The following is a 23174-nucleotide window of genomic DNA, read 5'->3' on the forward strand; positions in this document are numbered from 1 at the left end:
ACTCCTGGCTCTACGCTCACAAATTGCTCCTGGCAGACTCGGGGGACCATATGAGATGTCGGGATTTGAACCATGCAAGGCAAACGCCTTATCTCCATGCTATCTTTCCGGCCATCCTCCTTTTTTTTTTCCTAGTAAGATTAATAGAGCAGTCGAGCTTGATTTTTTTAATTTAATTTAGGGCCCAAGAGATAGCCCAATGAGCATATGTTTTGCCTCTAGTAGGCCAGGGTTTGATCCCCATGTTTTACTAAGCACTATCCAGAACAAACGTGAGCATCACAAAGTGTGATTCTAAAACAAAACCCCCAAAATTTATTTTTATTTAAATATTGAAAGAGAGGCTGGAGTGACAGCACAGTGGTAGGACATGTGCCTTGCATGTGGACAACCCAGGATGGACTCAGGTTGGATCCTTGGCATCCCATGTGGTTCCCCAAGCCTGCCAGGAGTAATTTCTGAGCGCAGACTAGGAGTAAACCAAGTGCCGCAGGATGTGGCCCCAAAACAAAACAAACAAAAAAATTCAGAGACATTCATCTTTCAAAAATAAAGGAGAAAACCTTCCATATATATTTTTAAGTATATAGTACACAGCTAAGAGCTGTAGTTAGATTGGATATTCTCCTATGTTACACTAGCAAAGAATTAAAACTAGCAAACCTTTTAGAAGACAGACAATAAGACAATTTTTCCCACTCATTTCATTTGACTCATACTTGCATCACGAGTTTAAAAATATTCACCCCTTTCTCTTTACAGGAATTCGGATTCCTAATCTCAGCCATACCTACAAAGGGTCTCAGATAACCGGAACTTCCCCAGCATACATCAAAATTGGCCTGTCTGTGGAAAGACCCGCAAGTTTTTATGACGTATCCAACTTCTGTGGCACTGCAGAATGTTTGAGTCAGTCCTTTTTTGACTCAAATTCCCTGACCTTCCAAGCCTCACCCTCCAATCATAAGTATTTTGAATGTTCCAGTAATAACCATTTTCTTGGGTACTCATCTTGCACAGGAAGTCTCTCTGCCGTCACACTGCTCTGGTCACCTGCTCTTCCTGCCACATCGATCCAAATATGTGCTTCCAAATATAACAATATCACCTCTTCTGTAAAACCTTTCCTTTCCTTCAGCCTCACTGACCAGGGTGAATCTACTTACTCAGCTCCATTCTTTTCCTATACAAATTATAATACAGTTGACACTTAAATGGGATTTGCGAGACACTAGGTGCTGATCTAAGAATAACACATAGATTTGAATATTAAACCCTCACGACCATTCTAATTTTAGTGACGAGAAATCACAGCACACGAAAATTATATATAGCATAAGATGGAATACAAATATTTTAAAATCACATAGCCAGTAAGTGATGAACTGGGTCTGAAGTCAGAGTTTGTAATTCAGAGTCTAAGTTCTGTATCTTTATCTCTAGACTTATAAGCTTCCAGTTTTTAATTGTGAATCACTAACCACTGCTTTATTTTGTTTGGGGGCCACACCTAGCAGTGTTCAGGGGTGACTACTGTGCTCAGGAATCAATCGTGTACTTGGGGACTACAGGGGATGCTGCAGCTCGAACCTGGGCTGGCCGCATGCAAGGCAAGCACTTTACCTACTGTATTATCTGTCTAGCCCCTGCTGCTTCTGATTTTAACAGACCACTCTCTCTCTTCAAAGAGAGCCTCTGTAAAAAGAGGTTCTATACCTGATTTTTCATGATGCATTTGTTTTGTTTTGAGACTTAGAACAGTATCTGACACTCAGGACTTCACTTCAAATATATTCAGTAAACTAAGCTGCTGCCTGGTCATATAATCTCAGATGAGAGACATGTAACCCCTCCAGATTACAACTCCATCCTTAAAAAGTGAGGACATTGAACTAAATATTCCATAAAAACATTTTCTCACATTTTCTTGTTTTGTTTTTTGGTCATATCCAGCAGCACTCATGACTTACTCCTGGCTTCACGCTCAGAAATCGCTCCTAGCAGGCTCAGGGTACCATATGGGATGACAGGATTTGAACCACCGTCCTTCTGCATGCAAGGCAAACGCCCTACCTCCATGCTCTCTCTCCGGCCCCATTTTCTCACATTTTTAAGAGGAAAAAATCATCAAACAATACTTAAAACTAAAACTAAGTCCATTCTCTCCTTATATAAACTGTAATTCAAAACTTATCAACAATAGTACAACAGATCATGAAATAAGAGTATTTGAATTTGAGGTCATGATGTAAATAAACTCCATTAAAACAGCTCAAGTTCTTAAAGCCACATACCTTGCTATCAACTTTCAACAAGAACTTCCCAAGTCCAATGATTGGCCATGGTGCCAGGGCATCCTGCCGCTCCTTCAGGAAGAGCTCAATGCTCTGCCACCACACACCGCAGCGTTTTTTCAGAAAATTCACGACTCCAAAGTGAATGACTAGCTTTTTGAGTATCCAGACTACAAAAAAGAGGAAAGACACATACATGAACTATATGTAGGCCAGAAAATAACAGAATAAAAAACTCCTTAAATTCCTTATCTTTTTCAAATAATTAAGGCAGCTTGAAAAATAATGACTAATGAATATTTTCATTGAGGAACGAGAGAGAAGGCCATGGTACTGCACAGATATACTGAGATAAATGACTTCACACAGACACAGACACAGACACACACACACACACACACACACACACACACACACACACACACAACCCTGTCCACACATTACCCCTGGAAAGTCCCTGAAAAAGTCAGGGATTATTTTATCACCCAGAAACACACAAAATACTGTTTTCAGTGATGTAATCTGGGCCCCATGCAGCCTTCCCCTTTCTAGAGTAAAGAATACCCGGAACCTTTGGCATGTCTCTTTCTTCCTGGCTATAATGCTCTTATTCAATTTTGTTCTTTTCCTTGGGCATTTATTGTTTTGTTTTTTGGGATTTTTTTTTGTTTGTTTCTGGGTCACACCCAGTGACGTTCAGGGGTTATCCTGGCTATGCACTCAGAAATCGCTCCTGGCTTAAGAGACCATATGGGACACTGGGGGGTTGGAACCGCGGTCCATCCTAGGTTAGCGTGTGCAAAGCAAACGCCCTGCTGCTATGCTACCACTCCAGCCCCATCCTTGGGCTTTTTTTTTTTTTCGGTTTTTGGTTTTGGGGTCACACCCGGCACCACTCAAGGGTTACTCCTGGCTCTATACTCAGAAATCGCCCCTGGCAGGCACAGGGGACCATATGGGATACAGGGATTCAAACCACCGTCCTTCTGCATGAAAGGCAAACGCCTTACCTCCATGCTATCTCTCGGCCCCTATCCTTGGGCATTTGATGCTGAAAAAGACCAACTGGAGAAATATAAGCTACACCATACTCATCATGATTTTATACCACCATAACATAACATTTGCATGTGTTTCTATTTCTCTACCTAAAGGTACTCAGTCTACCTGCTTCTATGCTCAGGAAGACAATGCAGAATGGGCATTTGAGGGCTACTGCAAATAGACGAATATTGTACCTTGTTTGGCAAAGATAAGAGCATTTCCTGCCAGCCCAGCAGCTGGGACATTAGGCTGCTCACAAAGCAGGGTTAAGCTTTCTTCTAAAGGTCAACTAAGGGGATCAGAGCAACAGTACAGCGTGTAGGGTTGTAGGGTGTTTGCCCTTGTCAGTGGCCGAACAGTATTCAATCCCCAGAACCCAACACGGTCCTCCAAGTTTGCCAGGAGTTATCCTGGAGCACAGAGCCAGGATAAGCCCTGAGCAGTCAATATGACCCAAAAACCCAAATGAACAAATAAGTAATAATAAAGGTCAGCTAAGAATGTGGTAGAGCTAAAAGAAAGTATTAATTATCTGAGTGCTGAATTAAGTATGGAGCCTGGATAATAGGTTCCAACCATTATAAATTTCCTAACTGCAGGGTGTCCGGTTTCCTTAGCTCCAGCCTTATAATCTGTTTATTACCTTTAGAGTCTCTTAAGCAGTACTCAAAGGGCCTGTGGCAACACCAGGCAATACTCATTCAGGTGGGATGGGCCTAAAAGTTCTAAAATTGGGCCTTGGTGTACAGGATGCTACCACGCCATCCCACAAGTGATGAGTGCCACTAGTATCATACCAAGAATTGCTTAGTCACTGCCAGGACTATACCCAGAGGTGCTGGGGATTCAAATCAGGGGCCTCTGAATGGAAGACATGAGTTTCAGTCCTTTTAGCTATATCCAGGGTGAAGCAGTTTATTCTTTAAGTCAGGAGAATTCAATGCCATGTATCATTTTAACAATTCCTTTAGTTTTTAATTTCTAAAAATGCCCTAGGAAAATTTCTGTTATTTCTAAAAGTCTCTAAAGCAGGCTGAAAAGACCTCTTGGAGATCAACTTCTTCAGAGTCTGCTTGCCCAAGATCATGCCAGAGTTTTATGATAAACAGAAATTATGTAGTGACTATGACAAGAACCAAGAATATGGTTGGCAGGAAGCGCTCTTATCCTTGACAAGCAAGGTGCAGTCTTGGTCCATGTGTGCCCATTCTGCTATATCCTTCACATTCATGCCCTCTTCACCCCAGAACAATGGTGGATGGTCTCAAAATAGTCCCCCAAACAGTGAAATTTTTAATAACTCTGACAAATTTAATTGCAATATGCCGATGTTAAAGAAAACGGATTCCCTGAGCACTGACACCTGATTTGCCAGCATAAAAGAAACCATCTGGCAAAACCAAGAAAGTATGGAGTAATTCAGAAAAGCAATATAAGCCAGGCATTTCTACAAATTCCTTAGCAGGAATTCCTTAGCAGGCTGTGATATACTCTTGTAACTTGTTTCACTACAACTGCATCTAGTTCTTATGGCCAAACAGTAATTCTGTAAGAAGATATAAAAAAGCAGCTACAAAATGTCAATTACACATTTATAGTGTATATTCCCTAAGGATAGGCATTATCTTGTATTCCGGTCATAAGCTACATTAAAAAAAATGATGGTAACTCTTTAATTAAATGCCTAATTTAATCAGAATGGTGGATGTGGAAAGCAATGAACAACACAGATGATAATGGTGGAAAACAGGCTTCCAAAAATGAGGTTATGGTTAAATCAACAATGAAAATGCTTGACCAAGAAAATTTTGGAGGCATGACTACAGGATCCCAGGCCTCTGCAGCAGAGTTAAATAATTTTGCATAGAACTAAGACTGCAAGAAGAGGAATGCCCAAATCAGGAAAAGCATGACATAGAATACTCTGTGATGCACCAAATTCAGAAACAATCAGTCCTGGAGCTGGAGAGATAAGATAAACAGGTAATGCATTTGTCTAGCACATACCCCAGATTCTATTTCCAGCCTCACATATGGTTAGTCTGAGCACTGCCAGAAGTGATCCCTCAACAAAGAGGTAGGAATAAGCCCTGAGCACAATAGTAGGGCGCACGCACGCACACGCACATGCACACGCGCACACACACACACACAAAACAAACAAAAAACAACTATTCCTTACGCTTGACAGTTTAAAAGCTTTTAGAGAGAATGAAGAGGTAGGTGTTAAGTTACATGCTATTAATGTGCAAAGACATAACTAATTTATGGAAGACTGTACTGTATAGTCCATTTTGATACATTTAATACACATACTACAGAAACACACATATATACATATGCAATTTAGTTTTTTGGGTTTTTTTGGGAGGGCCACACCCGGTGACACTCAGGGTTACTCCTGGCTATGCGCTCAGAAGTCGCTCCTGGCTTGGAGGACCATATGGGACGCCGGGGGATCAAACCGTGGTCCATCCTAGACTAGCGCTGGCAAGGCAGACACCTTAACTCTAGCGCCACAGCGCTGGCCCCATACAATTTAGTTTTCTGTATATATTTTGAATATACTTATCTCTCAAAGCCTGTTCATTCTGGAGCTGGAGTGATTGTACAGTAGGTAAGATGATTGCCTTGCACATGGTCAACCTGGGTTTGATCCTTGGCATTTCATATGGTCTCCCAAACACCCCAGAAGTGATTGCTGAGTGCAGAGCTAGGAGTAAATCATGAGGACCACTGCATGTGACCCAAAGACAAACAAAAAAACAGACAAAACCTGTTTATGTTCACATAAGATGCACTAGCCTAAAAAGGGAAGGATGGAGGAGAGGAAAAAAAAGACAACAGTTCCTGCCAAGAAGTAGGCTTGGGGGAAAAGAGGAAACTGGTGATATTGGTGAAGGCAAGTGGACACTGTTGAGGGGTGCTGGAACACTGTCTGTACAAAACTCAATCATGAATAACTTTGTAACTAAAATTCACAGTAATTCATTTAAGAAAAATTTTTTTCAAACACACTAAAAGTGATTCCCAAATTCTAACAGCAATCTGTGAAACCCAGCTCACTAACATTCTCCCCTAAAGAATCCAGATGGGATAACCAGAGACTTTTCCCCTTTTTTCAGGGGACACAACTCAGTCCTACTGCCCCACAGATTGTTAACAAGAAAACACATCTTCAATTTTTCTTTTTTTTTTTTAATTTATTTAAACACCTTAATTACATACATGATTGTGTTTGGGTTTCAGTCACGTAAAGAACACCACCCATCACCAGTGCAACATTCCCATCACCAATGTCCCAAGTATCCCTCCTCCCCACCCGACCCCTGCCTGTACTCTAGACAGGCTCTCCATTTTCCTCATACATTCTCGTTATTAGGACAGTTCAAAATGTAGTTATTTCCCTAACTAAAATCATCACTATTTGTGGTGAGCTTCCTGAGGTGAGCTGGAACTTCCAGCTCTTTTCTCTTTTGTGTCTGAAAATTATTATTACAGGGGTGTCTTTCATTTTTCTTAAAATCCATAGATGAGTGAGACCATTTTGCATTTTTCACTCTCACTCTGACTTATTTCACTCAGCATAATAGATTCCGTGTACATCCATGTATAGGAAAATTTCATAACTTCATCTCTCCTGACAGCTGCATAATATTCCATTGTGTATATGTACCAGTTTCTTTAGCCATTCGTCTGTTGAAGGGCATCTTGGTTGTTTCCAGAGTCTTGCTATGGTAAATAGTGCTGCAATGAATATAGGTGTAAGGAAGGGGTTTTTGTATTGTATTTTTGTGTTCCTAGGGTATATTCCTAGGAGTGGTATAGCTGGATCGTATGGGAGCTCGATTTCCAGTTTTTGGAGGAATCTCCATATCGCTTTCCATAAAGGTTGAACTAGACGGCATTCCCACCAGCAGTGGATAAGAGTTCCTTTCTCTCCACATCCCCGCCAACACTGTTTATTCTCATTCTTTGTGATGTGTGCCATTCTCTGGGGTGTGAGGTGGTATCTCATCGTTGTTTTGATTTGCATCTCCCTGATGATTAGTGATGTGGAACATTTTTTCATGTGTCTTTTGGCCATGTGTATTTCTTCTTTGTCAAAGTGTCTGTTCATTTCTTCTCCCCATTTTTTGATGGGGTTAGATGTTTTTTTCTTGTAAAGTTCTGTCAGTGCCTTGTATATTTTGGAGATTAGCCCCTTATCTGATGGGTATTGGGTGAATAGTTTCTCCCACTCAGTGGGTGGCTCTTGTATCCTGGGCACTATTTCCTTTGAGGTGCAGAAGCTTCTCAGCTTAATATATTCCCATCTGTTAATCTCTGCTTTCACTTGCTTGGAGAGTGCAGTTTCCTCCTTGAAGATGCCTGTAATGTCCTGGAGTGTTTTGCCTATGTGCTGTTCTATATATCTTATGGTTTTGGGGCTGATATCGAGGTCTTTAATCCATTTAGATTTTACCTTCGTACATGATGTTAGCTGGGGGTCTAAGTTCAATTTTTTGCAAGTGGCTATCCAATTGTGCCAACACCACTTGTTGAAGAGGCTTTCCCTGCTCCATTTAGGGTTTCCTGCTCCTTTATCAAAAATTAGGTGATTGTATGTCTGGGGAACATTTTCTGAGTATTCAAGCCTATTCCACTGATCTGAGGACCTGTCCTTATTCCAATACCATGCTGTTTTGATAACTATTGCTTTGTAGTACAGTTTAAAGTTGGGGGAAGTAATTCCTCCCATATTCTTTTTCCCAATGATTGCTTTAGCTATTCGAGGGTGTTTATTGTTCCAAATGAATTTCAAAAGTGTCTGATCCACTTCTTTGAAGAATGTCATGGGTATCTTTAGAGGGATGGCATTAAATCTGTATAATGCCTTGGGGAGTATTGCCATTTTGATGATGTTAATCCTGCCGATCCATGAGCAGGGTATGCGTTTCCATTTCCGTGTGTCCTCTCTTATTTCTTGGAGCAGAGTTTTATAGTTTTCCTTGTATAGGTCCTTCACATATTTAGTCAAGTTGATTCCAAGATATTTGAGTTTGTGTGGCACTATTGTGAATGGGGTTGTTTTCTTAATGTCTATTTCATCCTTATTACTATTGGTGTATAGAAAGGCCATTGATTTTTGTGTGTTAATTTTGTAGCCTGCCACCTTGCTATATGAGTCTATTGTTTCTAGAAGCTTTTTGATAGAGTCTTTAGGGTTTTCTAAGTAGAGTATCATGTCATCTGCAAACAGTGAGAGCTTGACTTCTTCCTTTCCTATCTGGATTCCCTTGATATCCTTTTCTTGCCTAATCGCTATAGCAAGTACTTCCAGTGCTATGTTGAATAGGAGTGATGAGAGAGGACAGCCTTGTCTTGTGCCAGAATTTAGAGGGAAGGCTTTTAGTTTTTCTCCATTGAGGATAATATTTGCCACTGGCTGTGGTAGATGGCCTTCACTATATTGAGAAAGGTTCCCTCCATTCCCATCTTGCTGAGAGTTTTGATCAAGAATGGGTGTTGGACCTTATCAAATGCTTTCTCTGCATCTATTGATATGATCATGTGGTTTTTATTTTTCTTGTTATTGATGTTGTGTATTATGTTGATAGATTTACGGATGTTAAACCAGCCTTGCATTCCTGGGATGAAACCTACTTGATCGTAGTGGATGATCTTCTTAACGAGGCATTGAATCCTATTTGCCAGGATTTTGTTGAGGATCTTTGCATCTGCATTCATCAGAGATATTGGTCTGTAATTTTCTTTTTTTGTAGCATCTCTGTCTGGTTTAGGTATCAAGGTGATGTTGGCTTCATAAAAGCTATTTGGAAGTGTTTCTGCTTGTTCAATTTCATGAAAGAGTCTTGCCAAGATTGGCAGTAGTTCCTCTTGGAAAGTTTGATAGAATTCATTAGTGAATCCATCTGGACCTGGGCTTTTGTTTTTCGGCAGACCTTTGATTACCATTCTAATTTCATCAATGGTGATGGGGGTGTTTAGATATGCTACATCCTCTTCCTTCAACCATGGAAGATTATAAGAGTCCAAGAATTTATCCATTTCTTCCAGGTTCTCATTTTTAGTGGCATAGAGTTTTTCAAAGTAGTTTCTGATTACCCTTTGAATCTCTGTCATATCAGTAGTGATCTCTCCTTTTTCATTCCTGATACGAGTTATCAAGTTTCTCTCTCTCTCTTTCTTTGTTAGGTTTGCCAGTGGTCTATCAATCTTGTTTATTTTTTCAAAGAACCAACTTCTGCTTTCGTTGATCTTTCGGATTGTTTTTTGGGTTTCCACTTCGTTGATTTCTGCTCTCAGCTTTGTTATTTCCTTCTGTCTTCCTAGTCTTGGGTCCTTTTGTTGAGCATTTTCTAGTTCTATTAGCTGTGTCATTAAGCTACTCAGGTAAGCTCCTTCTTCCTTCCTGATGTGTGCTTGCAAAGCTATAAATTTTCCTCTCAGTACTGCTTTTACTGTGTCCCATAAGTTCTGATAGTTTGTGACTTTATTGTCATTTGTTTCCAGGAACCTTTTGATTTCCTCCTTGATTTCATCTCGGACCCACTGGTTATTGAGCATGAGGCTGTTTAACTTCCAGGTGTTAAAGTGTTTCTTCTGAGTCCCTTTGGCGTTCACAAATAATTTCAGAGCCTTGTGGTCAGCGAAGGTAGTCTGCAAAATTTCTATCCTCTTGATCTTATGGAGGTATGTTTTATGTGCCAGCATGTAGTCTATCCTGGAGAATGTCCCATGTACATTGGAGAAGAATGTGTATCCAGGTTTCTGGGGATGGAGTGTCCTATATATATCCACTAGGCCTCTTTCTTCCATTTCTCTCCTCAGGTCTAGTATATTCTTGTTGGGTTTCAGTCTGGTTGACCTATCCAGTGTTGACAAAGCCGTGTTAAGGTCCCCCACAATTATTGTGTTGTTGTTATTATTTTTCAGATTTGTCAACAGTTGTATTAAATATTTTGCTGGCCCCTCATTCGGTGCATATATGTTTAGGAGAGTGAATTCTTCCTGCTCTACGTACCCCTTGATTAATATAAGATGTCCATCTTTGTCCCTTACAACCTTCCTGAGTATAAAGTTTGCATTATCTGATATTAGTATGGCCACTCCAGCTTTTTTATGGGTGTTGTTTGCTTGGATAATTTTTCTCCAGCCTTTTATTTTGAGTCTATGTTTGTTCTGACTATTCAGGTGCGTTTCTTGTAGGCAGCAGAAGGTTGGATTGAGTTTTTTGATCCATTTAGCCACTCTGTGTCTCTTAACTGGTGCATTTAGTCCATTGACGTTGAGAGAAAGAATTGTCCTGGGATTTAACGCCATCTTTATTTCGAAATTTGGTGTGTCTTTTGGGTAGTCTTGTCTTAGATTAGGTCTTTCAGTTTTTCTCTTAAGACTGGTTTTGTGTCTGTGAAGTTTCTGAGCTGTTTTTTGTCTGTGAAACCATGTATTCTTCCGTCAAACCGGAAAGTGAGTTTTGCTGGGTATAGTATTCTGGGTGAAGCATTCATTTCATTCAGTCTTGTCACAATATCCCACCACTGCTTTCTGGCATTGAGTGTTTCTGGTGACAGGTCTGCTGTAAATCTCAGGGAAGCTTGCTTGAATGTGATTTCCCCTTTTGATCTAGCTGTTTTCAGAATTCTGTCTCTATCTGTGGGATTTGTCATTGTGACTAGGATGTGTCTTGGGGTGGTTTTTCTGGGGTCTCTTTTGGTTGGTAGTCTTCGGGCATGCAGGATTTGATCACATATATTCTTTAGCTCTGGAAGTTTCTCTTTAATGATGTTCTTGACCGTTGATTCTTCCTGGAAATTTTCTTCCTGGGTCTCTGGGACTCCAATGATTCTTAAGTTGTTTCTGTTGATCTTATCATAGACTTCTATTTTCATCTGTTCCCATTCTTTGACTAATTTTTCCATTGTCTGCTCATTTGCTTTAAGTTTTTTGTCCAATCTCTCCTGCTGTATGGAATTGTTATGTATCTCATCTTCCACAGCACCAAGTCTATTCTCAGCTTCTGATACCCTGTCCCAGAGCTTATCCATTTTGTCATTCACTTCGTTTACTGACTTTTTCAGTCCTGTTAGTTGACATGCTATTTCAGTTTGGAGTTTTGTGATTTCTGTCTTCATATTTTCTTGGTTCTTATTAGTGTTCTGTTCAACTCGATCCATGGTTTCTTGGAGTCCGTTGAGCATCTTCCATATTGCTAGTCTAAAGTCCTTATCTGAGAGGTTGATTAGTTGGTTGGTCATTATCTGGTCCTCAGAATTGTCATCTTCATTCTCTATGTCTGATGCTGGCCTGCGTTGTTTCCCCATTGTCACACTTGTATTGTGGGTTTTTCTACGTGTTGTGGTGGTATTCATTGTCTATATGATGCAGGCAGCACACTCCTCTGGCTCCTCCCTTTCTGGATGGGCTGACTTGCCTCTAAGGGAGGGGAGTCCTCCGTGAATGAAGCCTCACACTGGGTCAAATCTTAGGCCCGAGCATGCAACAGAGAAGACAGTCCGGAGAGAAATGTTTGCTTCTGTGATATAGCACCATTCTTAGTGTAATTTTTCCTTCTTGTTGCAATGGTGTTCTTTCCTTAGGAAGAGTGCACAGCCGCGTAGCGAAGCGGAGCGGCTGTGCTCCGCTCGAGCCTCTTCTTGTCCCACTCGCAAGAGTTTCACGCAAGAGGACAGTAGACAGACATATACAGCTCAAAATCACAGTTTTTCACAGTTGGGCCCCACTGGGCCGGTGTACTTTCATGGATTTTCCCCGCCTGGTGTCACACACAGGGAGCCGGCTTTTGCAAAGTCTTGCCGGTTTTCATGCTCTGTAGTCCCTCCCTGAAAATGGCCTCTGGGCGAGCGAGTTTTCTGGAGCCTCTTTTTGCCCCACTTGCAAGAGTTTCACGCAAGAGGACAGTAGACAGACATATACAGCTCAAAATCACAGTTTTTCACAGTTGGGCCCCACTGGGCCGGTGTACTTTCGTGGATTTTCCCCGCCTGGTGTCACACACAGGAAGCCGGCTTTTGCAAAGTCTTGCCGGTTTTCATGCTCTGTAGTCCCTCCCTGAAAATGGCCTCTGGGCGAGCGAGTTTTCTGGAGCCTCTTCTTGCCCCACTCGCAAGAGTTTCACGCAAGAGGACAGTAGACAGACATATACAGCTCAAAATCACAGTTTTTCACAGTTGGGCCCCACTGGGCCGGTGTACTTTCATGGATTTTCCCCGCCTGGTGTCACACACAGGGAGCCGGCTTTTGCAAAGTCTTGCCGGTTTTCATGCTCTGTTCTTTCTTTACATCTTCAATTTTTCAAGTGTCCAATGACTCGATCTCTAAGATCTCTTTTTTTTTTTTTTTTTTTTTTTTTTAGTTTTTGGCGCTCAACTAGTGGCTCAATTAGTGGCACAACTAGTGGTGCTCAGAAGTTACTCCTAGCTCTGTGCTCAGAAATCACTCCTGGCAGGCTCAAGGGACCGATCAAATCCAGGTCCGTGCTGAGTTGGCTACATGCAAGGCAAGCACCCTACCACTGTGCTATCACTCCAGTCCAGTGATAACCATTTAAATGCAAGCATGACAAATCAGTGAAGTCATCGCAAAAACTGAAAATCAATCTCAGCACAATAATTACCTGCAATAGGCACCGGCAGCAGCTGCACAATCCATAAGTTCAGCCATATCTGGACAGCAATGATGGCCCACACAAGAAACACGAAATAGACATCACTTGTTTTCTTCTTCCTGAGAAACGTCCCAATTTCAGGCCTCTGCCTGCCCAGCGTGGGTGACGGGGTGGAGGGGGATGGAGACGAGGATTCAGTGACAAGAGGCTCTCCCTTGCTATTACTTTCTAAAGAGAAAAAGGGAGAAGAAAACAGCCCCATGTTAGTCCAATTTTGCAAACAGCAGTACAAAGCAGTTCCTGGGTCCTACCCTATTTTGCAGCCTTCAATGCATAACACAGAGAATGTGATCACACTGGCTTAGAAAAAAGAATTGTGTGCTTGCAAAAGAACCAAGAAATGTTGACACTGGGGAAAACTTCAGTTTTTAAGAAGTTGAGATAGGGGAAATTTTCTTTACTTCCTAGTTTACATATTTGATTTTACTAGAGTTTATTCACAGGACATCCATATCACTCAGATGCACTAAAAAAAAAAAACTATATATATATATATGAGAAAATCGGGGGCCAGAGAGATAGCATGGAGGTAAGGCGTTTGCCTTGCATGTAGAAGGTCGGTGATTTGAATCCCGGCATCCCATATGATCCCCCAAGCCTGCCAGGAGTGATTTCTGAGCATAGAGCCAGGAGTAACCCCTGAGTGCTGCTGGGTGTGACCCAAAACAAACAAACAAACAAACAAACAAACAACAATATATATATATGAGAAAAGAACTGAGAATTATACTAACAATCACTAGAATTTCTACATTTAAAGAAATCCCCCATTTTATTGATTATATTTTATGTATTTATGTTTCTGAGACAATGGCCCTTCCATGTAGTTTCATCTGGAAATGAAAGCAACTGCTCCCACAAAAACCAAGAGATTCAAATCATAACTTCTTAGAGCAAGATAAAGAACAAGAAATTTTCAAAGCAATCTTACTAAATTATTTTACAAATGATACTGCTTTCTAACCTACAGTGAATACATTTATAGTATGAATATGTCTATTACTCAGTTTCACCAAGAGGTACCATATACAACAGAAACCATGTAATTTGGTTTGTTGTTTTTTTTTTATTTCGGAGAGTGGGCACACCAGGCCATCCTCAGGGCTTACTCCTACTTCTACACTCCAGAATCACTCCTGGTAGTACTTGGGGAATCCTATGGATGGGATGCTGAAGATTGAAGCTAGGTTGGATGTGTTCAAGGCAAGCATCCTATCTGCTGTTTTATCTCTCGGGTTCCACCATGTGTTTGGAATGGTAGCACTTAAAAATATGCTTCATGATGATAAAAATAAGTGAGATACTGACACCTGCATTTTTGCCTTCCATAAAAAAGTATATTATTTCAGAAAGTCTAAAAAATTTAATACAACCAGCTGCAATCCCAATGCCACAGTGCCCCATATTCATTCCTTGTTCCTATCATGTCCCTTTTCCTTTTGGTGGATAGCTGACCGTCTTTCTGGTTCTCTCTCTCTCCACTAAATCTTAAGCACACAGACTAGTGCCTAATATACAGAAGACATTCACTGAACATTTGTTGAAATTATGACTTTTTCATTATTTCCTAATTTCCTATGAGACAGTAGCCATCATTTTCTAAGTGTTAAACCAAATGCAAAATGTGGAGCTTTTTTGGGTAAAATTTTACTTTTGATAGGACGAACACTCTGTGTGTGGCTTGGTCAGCTCACAGTCCCAAACTAACATCAACACCGAGGAGAGTGAGAGCTACGTTTGTTACTCGGTGCTTCTACTTACTCGGTGCTTCTACCTTACTTTCTTTCTAAGCATCTTTCTAACTTGGAAACTACCTGTTGATCAAGATGATGGATACTTAAAAGTTCAAAACCTGAACATCATCTCTGTACCACTCTGTTTTATGTTTTGTTTTTTTTTTTTTGGTTTTTTTTTTGTTTTTTTTTTTTGGTTTTTGGGTCACACCCGGCAGTGCTGGCTGTCTGCTCAGAAATAGCTCCTGGCAGGCACGGGGGACCATATGGGTCACTGGGATTCGAACCAACCACCTTTGGTCCTGGATCGGCTGCTTGCAAGGCAAATGCCGCTGTGCTATCTCTCCGGGCCCTACCACTCTAAAAACATGCAAGAAAATCCCATTTTCACCATCCCAAATGCCTTTTTCTTAGGTTATCCCTTTCTTCAGTTCTTCTGTGATGCCAGTTCATTAGGAGAAGCACACCAAATATACCCCTTAACTCTGAAAGTTTTTACATTAAAAGCTTCCAGCAGAAGGCTCTTGCATCCCTGAGCTCTGTATAATGTGAGTCCAAAGCTGGTATAAACTTCACAGCCAGCTCTCACAAGGACTCTAAATGCATAGTAACCAGTGAGAGTATTTTAGGGAACATGACTGATCCATTAACAGCATTTAAAACAAACTTAGAGAAAAGCAAGACATGCTGAAAAAATAGGTCACTGGAAGACAGAAAATAAAAATCAGAAAGGAATATTTGAAGAAAAGAACCCCCCCCCCACACACACACAAAAAGAAATATAATGACAGAGAAAAATAGATCAATGGAGAATCAGCAATTATGAAAGAAAATAAGAAAAGGATAAAGTAAAGATAAAGGTGGAAAGAGGCAAGCAAGGAACACCAAGAAAAGGAAAAAAAATATAAGAGAAAGTGAGGGGAGATGACAAGAGGCCACAGTGAGTTGCCTTGCCTAACATCTTTGAACCTGGGGCTGGAGAAGTAGCATGGAGGTAAGGCATTTGCCTTGCATGCAGAAGTTCAGTGGTTCAAATCCCAGCATCCCATTTGGTCCCCTGAGCCCGCCAGGAGCAATTTCTGAGCGTAGAGCCAGGAGGAACCCCTGAGCGCTGCTGGATGTGACCCAAAAACCAAAAGAAAAAAAAATCTTTGAACCTGGGTGCTTGCCGTCCCAGGTTCAATCCCTAGCATCCCCTCTGGTCCTGAAAACCTCCAAGAATAATTCCTGAGTGCAGAACCAGGAGTAAACCCTGAGCATGGTCAGGTGTGGCTCAAAAAATAACACAACAACAACAAAAACTGATGACAAATAAAAAAAATAAATTAGATGCATTAAATTCAATAAATAAATGATATGAAAATGTATTTTAAAAGTGATGAGAAAAAAAGATGAATGGGGAACATAATATAGGAACCAGTGATCAGCCAAAGATGTGATGACAGTATTCTTAGATTTAGGTTTATTTTCCAGAAAAACCCCTTCATAACATCACCTACCAGCAGGCTGAGTGGAGGCCTGGTCTTCATTGCTTGACTCATATCCTGTGATAGAGATGGCCAAGGTTGCTAGAGTAGAAGCTGCCATGGAGATAACTTGTCCTGGTAACTCTGACCCTGTAAAGCAAAGCACAGTGTTTTAAGTACTTTTTAAAACAAATACAACAGTAGGAGATCACAAATACAGCTGCAGATAGAACACAGTAGAACACAGTATTATTACAAGATAATAGTCTTGCATTTCAACAATAAAACAAAACCGTTACAGATAGAACACAGTATTATTGGGGCCGGAGAGATAGCATGGAGGTAAGGCGTTTGCCTTTCATGCAGGAGGTTATCGGTTTGAATCCTGGCGTCCCATATCGTACCCCGTGCCTGCCAGGAGCAATTTCTGAGCCTGGAGCCAGGAATAACCCCTGAGCACTGCTGGGTGTGACCCAAAAACCACAAAAAAAAGAAAAAAAAAAAAAAAAACACACAGTATTATTACAAGATAATTTTTTAATATTTTTAATTTTTTTTTTTTTTTTTGGTTTTTGGGCCACGCCTGGAGGTGCTCAAGTGTTACTCCTGGCTGTCTGCTCAGAAATAGCTCCTGGCAGGCACGGGGGACCATATAGGACACCGGGATTCAAACCAACCATCTTTGGTCCTGGATCGGCTGCTTGCAAAGCAAACACCACTGTGCTATCTCTCCGGGCCCATTTTTAATATTACTACAAGATAATTTTTAATATTACAAGATAATTTTTTTTGGTTTTTTGGGCTACACCCGTCTAATGCTCAGGGGTTACTCCTGGCTATGCGCTCAGAAATCGCCCCTGGCTTGGGGGGATCATATGGGACGCCGGGCGATCGAACCGCGATCCGTTCCTTAGCTAGCACTTGCAAGGCAGACACCTTACCTCTAGTGCCACCTCACTGGCCCCACAAGATAATTTTTTCAACAAAAAAACAAAAACATTAACACTGACCCACCTGACAGTGGGTCACCAGGGAAAGCTTAAGAACAAACAGGAGGAGGTGGAGATGATAGCCTAGTGAGTAGGGCATTTGCCTTGCATGCAGCCAACCCAGGTTCAATCACTGGCATCCCCTATGGTCTCCTGAGCACACCAGGAATACTTCTTGAGTGCAGAGCCAGGAGTAACACCTGATGTATCCCCTCCCCAAGTCAACAAGTGGGGCCAGTGGGTAGGGCGCTTGCCTCATATGTGGTCAATCAGGAATCTAGTAAGGTTCCCCAAGCATAACCAGAAATGATTCCTGAGTGCAGAGGCAGCAGTCAGTCCTGAGCACCACCAGAAGTAGCTTCCCACCCCCACAGAAGAATCAACAGGAATCAGGGCAGGAACAATAGTACAATAAGTAAGGCACTTGCCTAACATGCAGCTGGACTCAGGTTTGATCCCCAGCATCCCATATGGCCCCCTAAGCCCACCAGGAATGATTCCTGAATACAAAGCCAGGATTAGCTCCTGAGCACTTCTGGGGGGTGGCCAACACCTCTCCCCCAATTTAAAGATTAGTCAAGACTCTAAAGAAGTGATTTAGTGGTTACCCATCTTTGAGAGACCACAAATTTTTTTAATTTTTTTTTATTGTGACTGAAGTTCATTACACAGAATTATTTACGGTACACAGTGACAATGAATGAAGGGCATTCCCACCACCAATGTTGTCCTCCCTCCACTCCTGTTCCCAGCATGTCTCCCACATATCCCTCCTTTACCCCCCAGAATCCTAGTGCAACTGGTCTCCACCTTACAGCTTGTTACAGGTTGGGTATCTATTCTGTTTGGTGTTCCAGTCTGGTCATTTTTTATTTACACTACATGTTCATATGACTGGTCCTGGTATCATTCTTTTCCCCCTCAATTTATAAGGCTGAATGATTCAAGTTATGCTATTCTGTTGGAGATAAAAAGGTTAAGGAAAAGAGAAGAAAAAATTTGGTATCAACTACTAAAAAAGAAAAAAATATCACCAAATAATATCCACAAAAGTGAAAAAGAAAGAAAAAAGTGGAAGAAAAAAGAGAAGGAAAATAATACCAAAAAACAAACAAAAAATAAAACAAAACAAAATCAGAAAAAGTGCTGCAGTGTCAGGGTTTGGTGTTACCCCACCTTTTTTTTTTTTTTGGGGTATAGGCACAGTAAGTATTGGGGAAGGAAGGAAATTCCCGTGGCCTAAAAGATTCAGGGTTTCTCCACTCTTAAGCATATTGTCATGGGAACAACCACTGGCTCGATACCTTCTCATTGCCATATCCGAGGGGTTTTTGTGTGTGTGTGGTGTCAGGAACCTTTCCTCTCAGTTGTGGATGAGAAAATAAGGCCACTGTAGCAAGCAATCTTGGTATTTGTGAAGGTCCTAGGACAAGGCGTAGGATAGAGTCTTTAAGGTTCTAGAGGTACTGTTCCAACATTGTTGGTATGTTCAGTTTTCTGTATCGTGTGCTCCATGTTTTTGCTCGTTCCCTAAGCCGAAGTCTAGGAACTTATGGTTCCAAAGGTTCTACTCAGTCTCTGTTGTCAGAATTGGGCCGCTGTACTAAGAAATCTTGATTTTTGTAAGAGAACTGGGCTATAGCCCAGGGTAGGGTTTTCCTTAATGGTCTCAAGGTACGTTCTGCCCAGTCACAGTTGTCAAAGTCAGTTTTCTGTAGTTAGCGCTCTTATTTTTCATAGTTCAAAGGATAAAACATCTTCTGATTTCCACTAAGTGTTAGGTGATGTGATAGGACCTCCTAGTCTTTTTTTTTTTTTTTTTTTTTTTTTTTTTTGGTTTTTGGGCCACACCCGGTACCGCTCAGGGGTTACTCCTGGCTATGCGCTCAGAAGTCGCTCCTGGCTTGGGGGACCATATGGGACACCGGGGGATCGAACCGCAGTCCATCCAAGGCTAGTGCAGGCATGGCAGGCACCTTACCTCTAGCGCCACCACCCGGCCCCAGGACCTCCTAGTCTTAAGTCAGTTTGTCATTTCCTCGCTGTCCTCATTGTCATATTAACACTGGCACAAGTATATCTCCCAACGGAGCTTAGTTCCTGGTGTTGTTGCAGGGCGTTGTTTCAGTTCTACGTCTGGGATCTGGGATTTGAGAATGAACTAACACTGTTCAATCTTGTGGAGACTGAGTTGTATCCACATGACATATGTCCAGGATGGGAGGCACCCTTGTATACGAAATGTAAGTTATTATCCTTAGAAGATAAGATCTTGTGTCTGAGTCCATGACTTCCCCTTATTTACTGTGCCTATAAAAAAACGTATGGTGTCCTTTTGTATTGCTGGTGCTATTCCAGGTAAGGATGACAAGCTACACATATAGTATCGGTGGTGTGAGAGACCACAAATTTTAAGAGCCACGATGATTTACAAGTAGCTTCAAAACAAGGTCATTTTGGGGGGAGGTCACAACTGGCGGCATTCAGGGGTTACTCCTGGCTTTGTGTTCAGAAATCACTCCTTGCAGGCTCAGGGGACCATAGGGGATGCCAGGATTAGAACCACTGTCAGTCCTGAATCGGCTGCATGCAAAGCAGATGCCCTACCTCTGTGCTATCTCTATCTCTCCAGCCCAATAAGGTAATTTTTTACAGCTCTTCAAGCATCTTCCTCTCAAATAGCATCTTGATTTTATTTCTAAACTCCCACCCAAACATTCATTCACCAAACAAGTAACTATGTCATGTACTGAACTCCCAGAATAACAATTAATTTCAAGTCCAGTCTGAAAATTTGACAGTTGGTTCTTTTTTTTTTTTTTTTTTTTTTTTTTTGGTTTTTGGGCCACACCCGGTGACGCTCAGGGGTTACTCCTGGCTATGCGCTCAGAAGTCGCTCCTGGCTTGGGGGACCATATGGGACGCCGGGGGATCGAACCGCGGTCCGTCTCCTAGGCTAGCGCAGGTAAGGCAGGCACCTTACCTCGAGCGCCACCGCCCGGCCCCTGACAGTTGGTTCTAATAGGCATGTAAAGCATAAACTATATGGGAAGCACAGAAGAAGGAAACCTAATTCAGGCTTGAAGTCCCAGGAAGGTTTCCTTAAGTGCTATCTGATAAGAATGATAAAAGATGTGATCCTTTAAATCCACCTAAACAAGTTATCTAGAGGAAATCAAAGAATAAGTTCACCTTGGGAAGAGAGCTTGAAAGGCTGATTCTCTACCAAGGCAGTTTTCCAGAAAGACAAAGAATAAGATAGCAAAATACAAAGGCTAAGATAAAAGCAGAGTCTATTTACTGGTTTGTTTTGTTTTAAATTTAAAACCACACCCTTCTGTTCTCAGGTTTACTCCTGCATCTCTGCTCGGGTGTTCTGGGAACCATATGTAAAGTGGGGAATTGAACCTGTGTAGGCCAAATGCAAAGCAAGAGTCTTCCACTGTGCTGTCTCTCCCACACCAACAGGATTAAAGATGTGTAAGCACCACAGTTAGAAAATGCTCTGGTCTAGATCCTTTTCCGGTTCATAAGCATGATAATTGGGTTTTCACACGCCTGTGTGATATGTGCCTCCCTTCAACCTTGTTACGATGTCAGCACATGACCCTTTCAACACGGGAAAAAAAAATATCCTGGTCTAAGAACATGTGAGCCAAGTCATGGCTCTTGGTGGACACTACACCCAGGATGTGCATTGCCTGGGGAACATCATGCATCCCCAGGATGTGTGTGAACCCCCAGATCTACCGTGACTCCTGTGGAGTCTTACGACCAACAACGGAGAATGTGAAATCCCAGTTCATGACACCAACAGTGGCAGAGTGGGGAATAAAAAGATAAAGATGGGGCCGGAGCAATAGCACAGCAGTAAGGCATTTGCCTTGCACATGACCAACATAGGGCAGACCCCGGTTCGAATCTTGGCATCCTATATGGTCCCCGAGCCTGCCAGGAGCAACTTCTGAGTACAGAGCCAGGAGTAACACCTGAGCGCCACCTGGTGTGACCCAAAAACCAAAAACAAACAAACAATAAAAAGATAAAGATTATCTACAAAATTGTAAAGACTTAACACCTTTACTAAGGTCACTAAAATAACAAAAGCACAATCAGTTTCTGCTCAGTTGAAAAGTGTGCAGTATCATACAGTTCAATAAATGAATGATTCAGCAAATTTTCAGAGCCTGAAACTTTAGTAAGAAATGAAAGGAATAATACATAGGGAGAGAAGAAACAACAAAGATGACTTGAAAATTGTGGCTATAAGATATGACAACTGTCCTTATAACACAAATACACACTTAAATGATGTCTTATGCTTCGGCAATTTAAGAAGTCAGACAATTTATCACAAATGTAAATGTTGACAGAACCAAACTGCAAAGGTTTGGTTGTGGTTGGCGGGGGGGGGGGGGGGGGGGGGGGGGGAGAGGAGGAGGAGCTAAAAATAAAGAGAAGAAACAATCACCATATCTCAAGCAGCATTGACTGCAAGATCCACTGACTCACTATATTTTCCAAAAATATGTACCAAGCTGTGAGAAATCATGGCTATTTCTCACATCGGTACATGGACGATGCAGTTGAAATCTGGCGATCTTGAGAAGAGGGGAGAGCCAAGTCCCTGCCCTACCAAAGTCACACTAGCTGTACCCATAACCCACAATCGCCACTTCAGAAACAGCCCTTCTTCAGCACTCAGACGACTCTGCAGAAACATCAATCTGACCAAAATTCCAGGTATGCTAATATTGGAGCTGGCATCACCAGGATTTTTTTGGAGTAAGTACTTTTTGGAAGAAGGTCCTGTCTTCACATGCCAAAAACACAGTAGCCAAAAGCTGCAGTATCAGCAATAGTGCTTGGAATTCCTGGACCGCACAACAACTCTGATTTTTTAAATACACACCAATTTAGATGTCATCAAATGCCCAGAAACAAAGGAAGTAACAGAATGATCAACTAGCAACAAAAGCTTACCAAACCTTCTGACAATGACTTAATGATGACATTGGGGATGATACAATAATTTTCACAAATTTTCTTGTTATTGTACTTTTTTTCCCTTCTTTTTTTTTTTCCTTTCCTTTCTTTTTTAATAATTTCACTGCCACTTACCTGGAATTAAATGTATTCTGATCAACTATGTCAACTATGCAATGTGGTCTTTAAATAAAATAATTTATATATATTTTTAAAAAGCACATGAACCAGGGAACATAATCTTAGGATATAATAATTGGATGGAAGGATGGATGGATGGAAGGAGGGAAGGAGGGAGAAATTAGATAGATAGATAGATAGATAGATAGATAGATAGATAGATAGATAGATAGATAGATAGATAGATAGATAGATAGATAGATGAATGACAAGGAAAGAGCTCCTAAGGTTTCAAATGTCAATCGACATAGGACAAGAGCCAATAGGAAGTGAAGGTCCAAGCCACAGGGATCTATTCACTCAAGTTCAAACAAGGAGGCTACTGACATTAGCAGCCTCATACCTGGGACAGAACCAATGGTCTGGCACTTGGGGAAAAGGACATCTGTTGTAGAGCTAGTTCAACAAAGGGAAGAATTACTTTTTTTTGTTTTGTTTTTTGTTTTTGGATCACACCTAGCAGTGCTCAGGGGTTACTCCTGGCTCTATGCTCAGAAATCACCCCCTGGCAGGCACAGGGGACCATATGAAAGGCAAATGCCTTACCTCCACGCTATCTCTCTGGCCCCGGAAGAATTACTTTTTTTTTTTTTTTGGTTTTTGGGCCACACCCAGCATTGCTCAGGGGTTACTCCTGGCTGTCTGCTCAGCAATAGCTCCTGGCAGGCACCGGGGACCATATGGGACACCGGGATTCGAACCAACCACCTTTGGTCCTGGATCAGCTGCTTGCAAGGCAAATGCCACTGTGCTATCTCTCCGGGCCCACTGGGAGATATTTGATATACATT

At 41.6% G+C, this 23174-nt stretch overlaps 1 protein-coding gene and 1 non-coding gene across 3 annotated transcripts in view; one reads left to right on the forward strand and one right to left on the reverse strand.

Moving 5' to 3' along the window:
* TMEM245 (transmembrane protein 245) overlaps nucleotides 1-23174 on the reverse strand; it is a 108013-nt gene that overhangs the window by 63248 nt on the left and 21591 nt on the right. For both annotated transcript variants that reach the window (XM_049784550.1, XM_049784545.1), the window contains exons 4-6: nucleotides 16262-16378; nucleotides 12979-13197; nucleotides 2295-2464 (exon numbers count right to left, since the gene is read on the reverse strand). In XM_049784550.1, coding sequence (XP_049640507.1) covers nucleotides 2295-2464; nucleotides 12979-13197; nucleotides 16262-16378 — 506 coding nt within the window. The remainder of the gene's footprint in view (nucleotides 1-2294; nucleotides 2465-12978; nucleotides 13198-16261; nucleotides 16379-23174) is intronic.
* On the forward strand, nucleotides 20732-20835 carry LOC126033249 (small nucleolar RNA U13). Its single transcript, XR_007504368.1, has one exon. It is a non-coding gene; the product is annotated as a small nucleolar RNA U13 (small nucleolar RNA).

The sequence above is a fragment of the Suncus etruscus genome, chromosome 1 (assembly GCF_024139225.1).
Source record: "Suncus etruscus isolate mSunEtr1 chromosome 1, mSunEtr1.pri.cur, whole genome shotgun sequence".
NCBI classification, from domain to species: domain Eukaryota; kingdom Metazoa; phylum Chordata; class Mammalia; order Eulipotyphla; family Soricidae; genus Suncus; species Suncus etruscus.